The sequence below is a fragment of the Plectropomus leopardus genome, chromosome 13, assembly GCF_026936395.1.
Source record: "Plectropomus leopardus strain MGB_pleo_1.0 chromosome 13, ASM2693639v1, whole genome shotgun sequence".
NCBI classification, from domain to species: Eukaryota; Metazoa; Chordata; class Actinopteri; order Perciformes; family Serranidae; genus Plectropomus; species Plectropomus leopardus.
This window is the reverse complement of record NC_142188.1, coordinates 14906974-14921577: the sequence shown is the minus strand read 5'-3', so window position 1 is coordinate 14921577 and position 14604 is coordinate 14906974. Positions and strand designations below refer to the sequence as shown.

General features: G+C 40.6%; 1 protein-coding gene across 4 annotated transcripts in view; it reads left to right on the top strand.

Annotated features, from left to right (window-relative positions):
* LOC121954395 (protocadherin-15-like) overlaps positions 1-14604 on the top strand; it is a 255337-nt gene that overhangs the window by 90189 nt on the left and 150544 nt on the right. For 2 of the 4 annotated variants that reach the window (XM_088086315.1, XM_088086312.1), the window contains 2 exons: positions 4533-4547; positions 6779-6844. In XM_088086315.1, coding sequence (XP_087942441.1) covers positions 4533-4547; positions 6779-6844 — 81 coding nt within the window. The remainder of the gene's footprint in view (positions 1-4532; positions 4548-6778; positions 6845-14604) is intronic. The other 2 variants (XM_088086313.1, XM_088086314.1) reach the window with 1 other exon arrangement.

Here is a 14604-nt window from a genome sequence, read left to right as displayed (position 1 = left end):
TGAATGCTGCTTGTTGCATTTGTTATGATTCCCCTCTTTTTAATCTCTGGCTCCACCCCGCCCAAACCCAGTGCTCAATTCGTTTGGAACAGAGAGATAAGGTCGTAAAATGAGATGCTTCCTGAGATTTATTGAACAAAAGCCTGTTGAACATCAGCGTAGGGCTGGGAGAGAATCACTACAGTCATAACAGCAAGAGAAGTACACAATTTTATAATGAGGCTGTTTGCTTTGTTGAGGATACGCACAGAACCTCAGCTCTGAATGTTCCAATTGAAGCCAACTTGGTGCAGCATGCCAACAAACCAAAGTTAGTCTGCGATGCTCCTGCTGTGTAAGATAAAAAGAAGTTGAATCAGTTAACTGGCTCTGAAGTTATGTTCCCTAAGTAATACAAAAAAAACTGTGTGCGATCTATTTATCTATCTGGACTTAATTAATTTGGCTTTACTTTTGTCTTCTTGGCTACTTGGCTTGTCAATGTGCTGAGTATGTGATGTGATCCTACAGGTGCTTAAATATTTCAAATGCAAACATGGCAGAGATAAACTCAGTATTGGCCAAGAATAAGACACTGTATTTACTCATAGTCAAGGAGTATGTTCATTCTCCTATGAGACAGCCAGCTAAACCCAGCTCAGTCTGCTCCTAGGTCAGTATTTTTTCTCCAGTCAGTGGTACTTTCTGCTTATCTTACAAATGTGCACTCTATTATGTGTAGGCCTACATTTAATGCCACGCAAGAGCCTGGCCCTGTTAAGAAAGGTCAATCAAAACAATTAACACCCCCGTAAAAACTCTGTCAGCCACCGTTGGTAACTATGTCAGCAGTACAAACTGCATATTATCACACTGCAGACATAAAAATAATACAAAAAAAGGTTTTATGAATGTACAATAGTGAGTTTCTTCAGCTTTTTTCAAAGAAAATATGGCATCTGAAGTACAAGGTGAGTTCATTTTGCGTCATTTGATTTTATGCAGTAGTCTTGAATGTTTAACGGAGAACTTTAGTCGACTTTTGTTAACCGATTATTGACCCAGTGAGTGAGGGGAATGGAGTGGTGGTAACTATTTTATCTTATTAATTAAAGACCTGTGCATTGGTTCACTCAGAGCCTTCTTACCCCTCTCTCACTCTCCAGCTCTCTCTCTCTGTGTTTACCATGACTCTACTGCTGCAGGAGTGTGAGAACCATGCTGGGGAGATAGAGCGTCCACCCACCCAGTGACAGGGCAAATTGTTAGCGTCACACAGCTAATGTTACCTAGCAATTTTAACATCTGGGTCTTCAGTGCGGTGTGATTTTGTTGGGACCATATAACGTCTCAGTATCAAATGTTTGTCACTACTGCTGTGTTAGCTAGTGCTAACTGGGCAGCAGTTGAACTGACTGTTGTGTGTAATGGCAGCAACATACATTTTTATGATGTTTCGCACCAGTGAAGAGGATTAGTATCCAATGGGAGATGGAAGGATTTTTTCTCATGTAAGTGTCAGCTTGTGGCTCTTTGCTGCATGTCATCCCCTCTCTTCGTTCCTTTGATGCTATACATTTTGTCCTGTCAAAGGCAAATGGCGCCCTCCCAAAAAAAAAAATCTTTAAAAAAAACAAAACAAAACAGATAGTAGCCTATTAATCGGTCAAAATCTGTATTGTCGGTTAACAGTTAAACAGATATTTATTAGCGTTCCTAATTTAATCTCATATTGCCTCCCAGTCTCCCAGTCTTAGTCATCTCAAGTTAGATATGTTTTTGTCCCTAATCAGGCTAATTATTACCCACTGAGTGGCTGTGCCTATGATTGAGTCACCACAATACTTATTTATTGACCTCGAACTAACTTTATTCAAGACATTTCTTTTGTCTACTGGCACATAATGTTTCTCCACTAGTTCCTCTTTTCTAATGCTATTGATTTTTATCAAGACCAAGGCCTACAGCTCTTTTCAATAATATACCTACACAGTAAGTCACCAGCCCTTTTACAATCATACCATTTTACCCAGGAAATATAGTTGATAAGGAACACATCTATTCTCAAATCTTATTTAAATCACACAAAACCCCAAGCCCGATGAACAGATTTGTTGAAAATCTACAGAAAGTGAGTGTTCTCTATGCTGCAGCATACCCCACTCCCAGATGTGTGTGATCAACTGTGTCTTTCATCTAGCTCCCACTCCTCTGCTCTGTATGCTTTTGACTGTTTACCCTTTTAAACAACTGCATCACATTTGATCATGAGACATTCATTCATTTATGCAGATTGAGAATTCATTTAGTATTTACATTTTGCTCTCTGCCCCCCTCTTTCCATATTACTCTCCATTCCATGTGTACATATAATCTGTATAATATTTATAAAAAGCTTGCTCCGCCTCTGCAGTTTCACCCTCTCGCTGCCCTTCTTTCTTCCTAAATCAAGGATGTAGCATTTTAAGGATTTGTCATGGTCTTCTATATAAGTGGATTAATCTATAAGTACTTTTCCAATCATGTATGTTCACTGTATATGTATGTTTGGGTCTGCAGGTTTCATCCTACATTATTATCTTGAGTGCTGCGGGGGGGGGGGGTGTACAGGAGATTTGGTAGGACAATTTGGCACAGTCTTGTTTAACCTTGTGTTCCCAGAGAGCCAGGGGGAAGTGAATTATTATTCACAGAGGCTTCTTAATGGGAGGAAAGCTTGATGCAGAATGTCAATAGAAAATATCCCCCGCTGTTAAAAGGTGTAAATTTGGCAGGAGGATGGGATCATTACATGTAATATTGAGCATGACTGAGCAGACTTCGTTGCTACTAGTTTGTGTTTGTATTCGCGTGCGTGTGTGTGTGTGTTTGTGTGTGCCTGTCTCACTTCTTTCAACACGTTTGTGCTCTGATCACAATATAGGCCTGTTAGTACTGCAAATGGAGACACTATTCTCTTTTTTCTGCTTGGTTCTGCCTTTTGTCTTCAAAGCAAACTCTTCACATCTCTCTCCTACCACCATGACTACCACTTAAAGCCACACACACACATGCATGGTTACACGTGCACGGGCCAAACACACACACACACACACACACACACACACACACACTCATTCGTACTGAACACACATATGCAAAACTAACAAGGCAGACTGTCTGTGATCCCTTAAAAAGCTTCTCAAAATGAGTGCAAGTAACTTTTATACCACACACACACAAACGCACACATGTGCACGCTCTTTCTACTTCACACGGTGCATATTCTCTCCGAGCAGATTTGCATACTTATTTTGATGTTGCTTGTTGTTTATGTCTCCGATTGCGAGGTGTGACCCACTTGCTCTGTTCATTTTGTCGCTATTAAAGGAATCCCTCATCCTGCTATTTCTTCTGCAGATAGGTAGCGGTTTTCTAATTGCTATGGAATCATAGAACTCTTGAAACGAACAGTGAGTACACTTTCGGAATTAGCAGTGCAAGCTGAGTGTGTGTTACTAATTATTCCCTCAGGATTGCAGATTAGAAAGGGTTCCCAACATATTTTCTGGTTCTGAGAAATGATTTTCACGCAGCCAGTCACACATGGAGAAAGGTGAGATGCACCTGCATGTATGTTAATCTCTGGCAAAAAAGATGTCCAGCTCATGACACTTACTTAAATTAGAAACAGTAAGATGAAGCTGGGATCAATGATTTGCATATAATGCTCCGCACTCTAGCCTCAGGTTTTCATTGCCATTTAATTGCTAATTATTGTGTGTATCTGCACTTTGGAAACAGCCGTGATTAAAAATGCAGCAACATCACATCCTGAGGTTTTTTATCTCTGATTAAAATGCGCTTTTAAACCACCACATTAGTGAAGTCTCGGGGGCATGCATTTTTAACAAGAAAACTATCCACTGTTATGCACCTGGCAACAGGTGTGTAGTTGCATGAGATGAGTCAGGCAACAGAAGGTGGGTGTGAAACCCAAGCACGCTGACTGTTGTGGTGTCATTAACCATGTGTCTCCTTTTTTTCTGTCCATCTCTGATTACATGTGATGGAAGTGGACACTACCTTATAGAGAGCTGCTTGAGATGTATTATATGTCAAGATGGAGGCAGAGCGATTTAAAAAAAGAGAGATGAAAGGGGTGCCAGTGTTCTTTTAGCTGTTTTTTTCTTATTCCAAAACACACGATACCACTTAATTTACAAAGAGAGAGTGTTTTTGAATTGATTCTTGTTTGTAATGCACCCCACAGCATCTCTAGTGGAATAATGTCAGCCAGCAGCAACTGGCAGCATGAGGTGATCAGCTGGCCATATTTGTAAAACCTCTGTATGGTTCACTAACATACACCATTTCTCTAGCGGAGGTTTCTACAGAATAACCTCTGAAACTGTCTCCTCTCCCCTGTTTTCTAATATCTGTTTGTTTTTATAATGATCTTTTTTCCTCTCCTAACACCAGAGTTCTTCCTAAACCAACTGTATCATACTTTTCTTTTCTTCCATGCTTCTGCTCTGCTTCCTTCTGGCTCCACTAACCTCTGACCCCTTCAGACTGGCAGTATGAGGGTAAGAGGGCAAGCATTTGTTGTCCGTTTTCCTTTTGTTTCAATTCAAACGCCCATATTCTCCTCCACCATTTCCCTCTACCTCTGTCTCTCCCCTTCTCATTTAATGCTGAACTTTCCTCAAATCAGCTTCAGAGCGCGCATCGCTTCGCAGTGCCTGCTCCTCTACACTAGACACCTTCCTCCTGTCTCCTCTTCTCCACCTCTCCTGCTGCCCCATCTGGTGCTGTCTGTCAAGCTGCCATTACCTGAGTCCCAAGTGCTCGTACCATCTAGCTGCTGTGACCTCCATCTGTGAAACCGCTCTCGTCAGTGCTCTACTTATGATGTTGCCACATGCTTTGACCACCCCGTTTGTCTGGTGTCAGTATCGTGTGGTCCATTCCCGTTGATGTTTGTGCGGTGGCAGTCATATATGCCACCTGCTATAAAAAAGATGTGTCAACTTGACAGCTTATGGCATGACAGCGAGGCAGTGCAACAACATTTTAAGGTTTTTTTCCTCGGACCAATGAAATATTCACTGTCAGTATGTCAGGTTTTTTGGTTTTTTTTTTTGTTTTTGCAATGCTGTTCTAGCTTTACTGTAGGCTGTAGTCAGACAATACTATATATCAGTCCTTCATTTAAAATACTTTTTAAAGATTCAATGTGTAGGGTTTCGGCGGGATGTTTTGGCAGAAATTGAATGTTAAATAAATTTTACATATTTTTTTGAGTATAATCTGAATAAGAATCTCGTTTTCGTTACCTTATGCCCAGGACACACTGCATGTGTGAGCAGCGTGTGAAGGCAACCTCGCCAAACTGCTGCATCTTGCACGCTTATGGTGTTCACACTGACAATGTTGTTAATGCGATGCTTCTGTAGAGCTGCCTGCTGGTATGACTGCTGTTATTCTGTTAATGTTACTGTGTAACAGAAACTGCAGTAAAAGAAAGAACACTTACGTATGCAATGTTTTCTGGGCATGGGAATAAGCCGTTTCTTTCCACGTGTGGCATCCTCATCAATGGAAATTGTTGCACTGGCTCTTTCTAGTAGCCCAGAATGGCCAAACCAAATTCTGACTCTAGATAGACCACTGAGTTTTTGCGTCCGCCACTGTAGTTAGTAGCCCATCCACACAAAAAAAAAGTTAGAAAAAGACAGATTTTTCAGTGGGAAACTATTTAACTTTGTTTTTTTTTTCTTAACGGATTTAAATCACCAGGTCTGTTAGTTTTGGAAAGTAAGAGACCTTTGTGGATAATTTGGCTCCTGGTAAAAAAAAAAAAAATCTTCCTAAACATCTGGATCTTAAGTTTTCAGAGAAAAAAGCTAAATCATTGTAGAAAAACACAGATTTGTAAAACGGCTTTATTCGTTGTTTTTGCCACTTTTCATCACCTGGTCTGTTTGTTTTGGAGAGGAACAGACCTATGCAGATAATTTTGCTCCTTTTTAAAACCTCCTGAACACTAAACACTAAAGGGATTCTTTGGGGAGAAGTGTTACTTAATCCCTCTAAATCTTCCACACTGTTCTTTAAGTAAAAGTAGGCAAACATTAGCAGCAAAATGTACTTAAAGTATCAGAATTAAAAAAAACAAAAATCCTTTTGCTGAAAAACATTCCCTGTGACTGATACATTTTTACATATTACATGATTAAAATGTAAATACAAATGCATCCGTGCGTAGCCTCCTGTAGGTTTCCAACCTATAGGGCTTTGGCCTATAAGATAAACCATGGATTGGTGGAGGATTAATGCTGTAGAAAAGACAAAAGACAGTTTTGCTGCTTAAATTTAAATTCATTTTGGAACTTTCTTAAATTGTTACTTTTTTTTCAAAATACTACTGAAAATATCTAAGAAATTTAAGGGGAAAATGTCTTTAGAGGAGAGGATAAAACCTCATAAATATCTGAAATGTGACAAGAGGCCTCAAGTGTTATTTTTTGTTGTTGCTGTTGTTGTGGTCTGGTTCCATTTTTAAAAGTATACTGTATTTTATAGGCTCTGTTTAGAATGTGAAATCCTAATCTGGAAAAAGATAAAGCTATCAAATAAATGTAGTGGAATAAAAGTATATCTAACTCTGAAATTTATTTGATTCTACACGATATATAGTTATTTTCATAAGCTGCCATGAAGCACAGTATACTTTAGGGATTAAATTATTTAAATACAGCACAGAGAGACTGATCGTCCTTTATAATAATTTGTTTTGTTTTGGCTTTCTCTGCAGCGTGTAAACTGTACCGGCCAGGCCCCCCTGCAACCATTGTGACCATTGACGAGGAAAGCCCCAATGGTATGTACCCTCAGTTGCCCGCCTATGCTCCTCGCGTATGTGTGCTCCACTTCATCATACATTCAGTATAGTAAACGCTTCTGCATTCAAGTAGTGTGGATTACACTGTTGGGATTGTTTCTTTCTGTTGCTTTGGTAATGCAATACATATTAATACTACTTCCCCTTGTGGGACTGCTCGGTGTTGTCGTGTAATGGAGTACAGTCGCTCAGCTGATGATCTCTCGGGGCAGGTTGGTTGTGGGAGATGTTTTGTCAGACATATTTGATTGTCATTTTGATTGTATTTTAAATTAAAGATAAATAAATTCTAGTTGTTCTGGGTGAGTATATTTGTTTAACTCTCCCCGGGTAAAGCATAGGTGTGTGTTTGTGTGTGTGTATGTCTGAGTGAGTGAATACAGATGGTGTTTGTCATACGGATGTGACATGGGGCTCCATTAATGAGTTGTGTGCTCCCCGTGCAGCTTGTCTTTACCGTGGTATTCCTGTGCTACAGCCGTACAGGAAACCGCCGATGCATAGAGGAGACACGCAGCACTTGAGTGGGTCAGGTGCAGCTATTCTGCCCCTTTTTTTCTCTTCTTTCCCCATCTTTTTTTCTGGCCTCTCCATCACCTGCAAACACTTGTCAGCTCTCTCTTCTCTCTCACCTTCATGGCTCTTTGCTACGAGTTTTGAGCATTTGCATTTTGTTGATGAGCTTGTGTGTACGTCCGAATACTTGGTGTGTATGTGATGGGGAGTGCTGACTACTGCTCTGGGCGGGGCTATATGTTCATTAAGGGAATGAGAAATGCATTCCCCCTAAATGGAGCAGGTGTGTGTTTGTCTCAGCTCTCCCTGCAGATATTAGTTCTTTAGGTTAATAGAGTTTAATGAGCAGCTCTGACTGAAGCTAGAATCCAGAGCTTGTTTATACAATTACAATACTATTCCACAGATGCTCTGCTGCTTCCCTGCAATATGTGCTTTGGGCATTGCTTTGTGGGTGGTGTGTGAAGGAGAAATGTGTGTGTACACATATGCATGCACCTTATGTGCATATTTGTGTCCCAAGAGTATGATTGGGTGGCTCTGTGTCAGATGAGGCTGCAATTCGTCAGTGCAATAGCCTCCAATTCAGGCTGTCATACTGTCTCACCTACTCCTTCCTCTCTGTGTGTGCAGCTGTGATTTGGGGCTTTGATCGATTGCCGGGGGAATGTGTGAGATGGAGGTAGCCAAGCCTGCATCCGAAAGCCTCCCTCGGCCCACATGCGTCGATGCTCTGTGTGTGAGGGATTTGCGCTAATCTTCCTCATAAAGCACTCATTTACCTGGGATACGGGTCTCTTCTGGCTCCGCCGTCCTTTTATTTATCTCTCCGTGATGAAACGGCCCAGAGCCCGTCCTCCCCATAATGGAATGTAAAACAGGCAACCAGCCGTTATTGACCAAAGCAATTATCCTTCTAAATGTGTTTCATCTCTTCTCTTCTGTCACACAGAAACCATACAAATGGCACGTAATAAGATTCCATCTTTCCTGAGCGTTTGCCTTTATATTCATTCATGTCAGTGAATGGGAAAAGCAAACAGCATAATCACCCGTCTGTCTGGCTTTGTTTGGCCGAGGTCAAAAAAGATAGACAAACAAATACATTTAAAATTGTTGGCTCGTCAGAAGAGCTAATTTAACATCAGTCAGAAGAGCCAAGAAAGTCTAGGGTTCCCTGTGGAAGTGGGGTGTTGCTCAGAAACACGATAATATTTGCAAGACACTTTACTCTTATCAGCAGCTGCTTGCTCATTGATTGTCTGGGGTGGAATTATATTTGACTCAGTTAAGACAATAGGCTTTAGCTTAGACTTTATGAAATAAGCCCATTTTCTTGCTTTTGTTTTCATTTCAGAGCACTATGTTACATTTTGGAGGTTTTCACTCAAAAGAAGCAGATAGTCACGTGAGGATAGCAACACAGTTGCTCAAATGAAGTGTAGCATGTTTAATTTATACAAGCTGCTGCTTCTGCAGACCCGCTGACAGGTGCCAGACACTACACTTGCAGAGTAGATATCTATTGGGAAGACAACGCTTGTTTTCTATAGGCTCCTTTGTTTATTCAGCCTATGAGCTAAATCCAAAAGCAGTTAATCAGATTGAAGAGATTTTTATCTCATTGGATAGGGGCAGCTGGATATGAGCAGAGAGGGAAGAGAGAGGGTGTGTGTATTTTCTCAGTGACTGAAAGCTTCCGACAACAGTAGTGGGAAATCAGTGTGTCCGTAAATGAGCGTGCCGTCTCCTGGCTTTTATCTTGTCTCTGCAAATTCGTGATTTGTATCAGCTGTTGCCTGAGGCGTGCAAGGGTCCTCTCAACCCTCTGCATATTGAGCAACAGCTTATAGGAAATCAGAAAGGAGTGTTGCTGAAGGGCTTTATTAAAAAGGAGTCCATTTAGCATTCTTTTATGAGGTGTTTCTGCCAAGGTAGATCCACTCCAAATGCTGATAAATCATGGCATCTTGAGGAAGGCTGACATCCAGTTGAAGGAGGCAATCAAAATAAAAATCCTCCACAGGCTGATGGTGCAAGTGAGCAAATCAGTCACTGAAATGCATCCTTGACCTTAAACATTACCCCACGGATACACTGAATGTCCACAACAAGTGGTTTAATCGAACCAATTCAGCCAGAGGTAAGGGAATCCCTTTGGTTATTGCACATTTGCTTTGGCACAGTGACTCCTAAAGCAGGAGTTTTTTTCTCCTTAGATGAACCCGAGTATGGGATATTTTAATCCATTTGGGGTTTAAATTGATTCATAAAACTCTGTAATGCTGGAATTTCTCTTATCAGTGAAGTCCATTGCAAGTACTGGCCTGGGCAGTTGTCCAGCTTCATCCGATAACCGCTGTGTTACAGTGGACTTACAGTAATTGTTGTGACAAGCTCTTTGAGTAATTCATTATAAGCCTCCCATTAAGGCTGCAGTCATCACCCGTCTTAAAACTGTACAGTAGAAGGATAGTAAATACTTCATGTTAGCAATTTCTATTTGCATGAGCTTCATATTTTATATTGTTCTCATAGACCATAAAATCATTGACGTAGCAACCATGATGTTACCCATTGGTTTGTGGACTCCTGTTGTGAAGTGTTTAGTTGGGCATTTTAGGCTGTCGCCATCTTGGTTTTGGGAGGCTGAAGAGGTGGAGGAGCGATGGGTGGATGATGCCTCGCAGACAGCCTGTCACTTGAAGTGGCCAGCCCTTAATTATGTCTACTTTTAAGCCGTGTTTATCCTTTCATTCAATATCCATAACTGCTTATCCTGTTCAGGGTCATGGGGGAGCTGGAGCCGGGTCACCAGGCTATCACCGGGCTGACACAAAGAGACAAACAACATAAAACTCTATATTTGAATAAAATGGTGATAAAAACTAACACTTTATCTGAGAGCGGCACTCCAACACGAAGCACTCCTTACCTCTCCATCATTTTGTGCCCCTTTTGTTGTTACAAGCACTCAGACCAATCATTCATGACGGATAGTACCCTCTTTTTGGAAGGAAACAATATCCTTGTCTCTTCTCTGCCTCTTCACGCTCGTCTCTGAACTTGCACCAAAGTCAACCACACAAAGCTCGTCTGATGGAAGGCGAAGTGACAACTGCGCCGGGCTGCGTGAAGACTAAACAAAGAGAGCGACGTAAAACTTCTGCACTGTTTGAGCTGTTTCTCTGGTCTATTGTCAACTCCTCGCTTTGTGCTCAGACTCTGTGTTTCTGTTTTTAGACCCAAGACAACTGGCCACAGAGAAGCCTTGACACAGCATTAAAAGATTTGATGGAGCTGAAATGATGGCAAACAGAGACAACATGGAGTGCAAATGCTAAATACCATGCAGTCTCTCTTCTATAACTCTCAGATAGTTGTGCAGGCTTTTTTCCTAAACAAAACACCAGACCATGTGTTTTCTGGTTTGCCACCAGGATTGAAGGGCTCAGAGGCAGCGGTAGAAAGTTTTAAATGTGTTAGCAGGTTTAAACAATTAATGGGATGAGCAAGCCTATGCAAGGGTTTTTCTCCGCCACCCTGGACTCATTAGCTTCTCTCCTTAAAGTTAATTCAATCCCTCACACTGTTTCTCTCCGCCGAGCTTGTCATTAGTTCACCCATGCTCTTTTGCTTTATACCATGTTGCATAGTTCGTCTGTTGGAAGCCTTTGCCTTTATGTCTACGTCTTTTTTCTATATTCCTAGAAACAACATCTAGCCTGTTATAGGTGCTTGATGTTGTCTGTTTATGTGCACTTTATGATCATTGAATATTTGTCATGCACCTGTTGAGACCTCTTACCCGTAAAATATGGAAATTAATTAATACGCAGAGAAATTATGTTAGAATTTCTGATGCTTCCTTTGGAAAGAGGATATTAAATCAGACTTTAAAAGTCAAGTTGTTCAGCATGCTTTAAGAACCAACGCACTGGCTGCATGGAAATTAAATATGTGGTTCAAATTAAGGGGCAGTTTTCCTAATTAAAACTGAGCTTCCGCAGGCCGACATGAAAAGGCTGTAATTTTTATTCCATTAGGTGCACCTGGAAGGCAATAACATGTCCTCCGAGGTTAGCAAAACAGCGGGCTAATACTCCAGTTAGACACCCCCAAGCAAATAGCCCCGTGCCTTACCATGATGAATCTTCAAACACCCATAGTCCTGAATTCCCCTGGTTTCAAACAATAGCAGTTGTCAACAGGGGAGCAAATTGATAAATGGGGCTTTCAGTGTAGCACTGTACAAAAAGTAAAGGCATAATTTGTAACCCTTTTGCCAAGTTGGGTAAAAAAAAAAAAGTCTTGATCCCGGCACAAGGTATATAGCTTCATCGTTTGCCACAAGTAAACACAGTTGACTATCTGTTGTCTGTTGGCCACCCAGTTGCCTTTGAGTTGTTTCTCAGGAAACATAACTGGCAATTTTGAAGATTTGCATCTCAGGCAAGGACTTTACTGTTCTGCTGTAAACTGCTTGTGATACCTTTGAAACATTCTGCAGTATGATATGATTTTCAAGATATCGCCAAGCCCAAATCCACAAACTTTTCAGTCAACCTACATTGTTGCATCGTCCACATGATGCAAAGACTAAAATGCTGTTCAGTCAAATGTATTCTGTGTCAACCCCTTAATCTGATCTTTAACCCTAACCCTTGAATCACAGGTCTAGGGTTTACATTAAGCCTTGGAGCTGGGTGGTCTTTTCCTAACCCGAAAATAGTTGATATTGAACATGAAAAAGTGCAGTTAATTTATGTCTAATATCTGATTCAGTGCATTTGGTTTAGTGAGAGGTTATATTTTTAACAGCTCCAATTCAAAAGAAAAACATATTGAAAATATATTCTCACAAGGTTGGCTCTAATTTTGCTGATCAGGACTCTGGACTTTCCCAGTCTGCTCAATAATTGCAACTTAGCAGGAGAGGAAACATCTGGGCAAATCTGGCTGAAGCTACCCAAGTGGCCAATTTGATTTTCGTGGAGCTGTGAATATGTTACTCAAACAAAACGAGCACTGCTGTTCTGTATGCACACGCAGCCGCACATTTAAAAAGGGTGTGTGTATGTGCTTGTCTATGTGCACTCACTGTGAGTGAGTGAGTGAGTGAGTGAGTGAGTGAGTGAGTGAGTGAGTGAGTGAGGACATATAGCACCTTGTTTTATCATATTCTATGCAGATGTCTGATTATGCTTTAGCATGTCCTCTCTTTTCCCTAATCTGTGTTTCAGTCTCTCTCTCTCTCTCTCATTCTCTCTCTCTCTCTCTCTCTCTCTCTCTCACAAACACACACACACACACGCACACACTGGTCTTAATTCTATGATCACATCCAGTTGTGATGATTGCTAGGTCATCAATATATAATTAGAGCATAGCTGAAAGGCGGGATTAGTGCACAGAGCACCTGCTCCATGTGGATTAGAGAGCAAAACGGGAGGGTGGGACACGCAGTGAGGCTCAATTATACACTATACAGTGCATTGTGTCTAGCTCAGTACACCAACTTTATTTTTGTATGGTTTATGCACCTAACAAGCCATTTTTTCTTATGACGTAATTTATGGTAAAAACTGTCTGGTCTCCCAATGCTGAAAGTCTTTGTTAATCAGATTTAAAGTGGCCGGCAACAGCCTTTACTCTCCCGTCTACTAGCCCCTAATTAGACCACTAGTCTTGTTAATGCTATTGTTTTTCTTTAGAAGTGGAAAACATATGTAAATGTTTGATGTGCAAATAAAGACAGCAATTATAGAATATTGTGGAGATAAACGGTCAGCATAATTACTCCTGTTCCTGTTGTAAATCACTTTGTACTTAGCCTGATAATGCCATAAATACAGGCCTTTCATGTGTTACGCAGCACTGCAACATTATTTGAATGAACATTCACTGGTTTAAATATCAGTGTAAAATGCTCTGTCTCTGAGATGCAAATAATCTCTGAGTCAAATTGCTTAATTTATTTTAATGTGTTTGCTCCATGCATGATCAGAGAAAACAGCATGTTCAGTAAATGACCACTAAATTCACCCAAGCTACTTTGTTTTCTGTCACCAGATATTTTTTTTTTCATCTGACAGAAGTAAATGTTTTTTTTTAATATATATATATATATATATATAAGTACTTGTCCTCACTGCATTATTCAGCTGGTTTTCCCAAGAATATGGTGGGATTGTCATCTTAGATTAATAGTGTCGTCATAGAATATGTGTTTTTTTATTTCCATCTCTCTAAGGGAATCCCTGTCTTCTTTCACTGCAGCATCTCCCCCTTTGTGTACGTGAAGAGACTATAGAACAGAATGATGGTTGCTAGTTTTCCACACTGTACTGTGGCAAGACGAGTGGAGAGATCACTGCAGTATGTAAAAAGTAATGTGTTGGCTTCTGCATGAACAACATCAGAGTAAAATTCTCCCCGCAAATACACAGGAAACTGAAAATTATTTAGAGATTATGTAATGGGTGTGATTTTTAAACAAAAAAATCCTTTTTATATTGTAACTCGCTTGACATTCAAAGACTTTTTCTCCCCTAAAGCTGTAGAGCCAACGTTGTATTGATGGCATCATCAGTCGAGAGAACTGGGAGCTGCTCCACAGAAACAATGATGCCAAGTTTGTGGGCACCATAATGATGCTCTGGGTGATTTTAATGATGCTGGCATTTTCTGGCTTATAACTGTTCACACTGCATTGAAATTAAGGTTAATCAAAACCTCCTTGAGTCTTTGGAGTCGCACAAAGCTCGCTGTCAACAGAATGGCTCACGGTTTTTGCTCTGTGATGGTCCCTCGTTAGGAAATATTGATTGTATATTCTGCATTATGCCAGAACTTGTAGGAATTACTGGTGGATTTTGCTGCTCTGGTTTATTGAAGGAAGGCAACCATTGATTTTTGCATTGTAGGAAAACACATATGCTGTGTGTGTGCTTCGACCTTTGCAAAACCTGCTCTTGAGGCGTGTTTGTTTTCTTTAAAATACAAAAACACTGGGGAATATCTATCACTTTTAAAAGCAAAACATCAGGTTTGTTTGTGTGCATCAGCTGATGATTTGCATCCCTCTCTTAATAAGATATGCAGCATTCACCAATTAATTTCCAGCATATTGTAATGAGATTGTGGATTAGTTTAATCCTCAGATTAGGTTGAACAGACATTAAAATAATTGGTCATTCGTTTTTTATGTTTGGATCTCATTT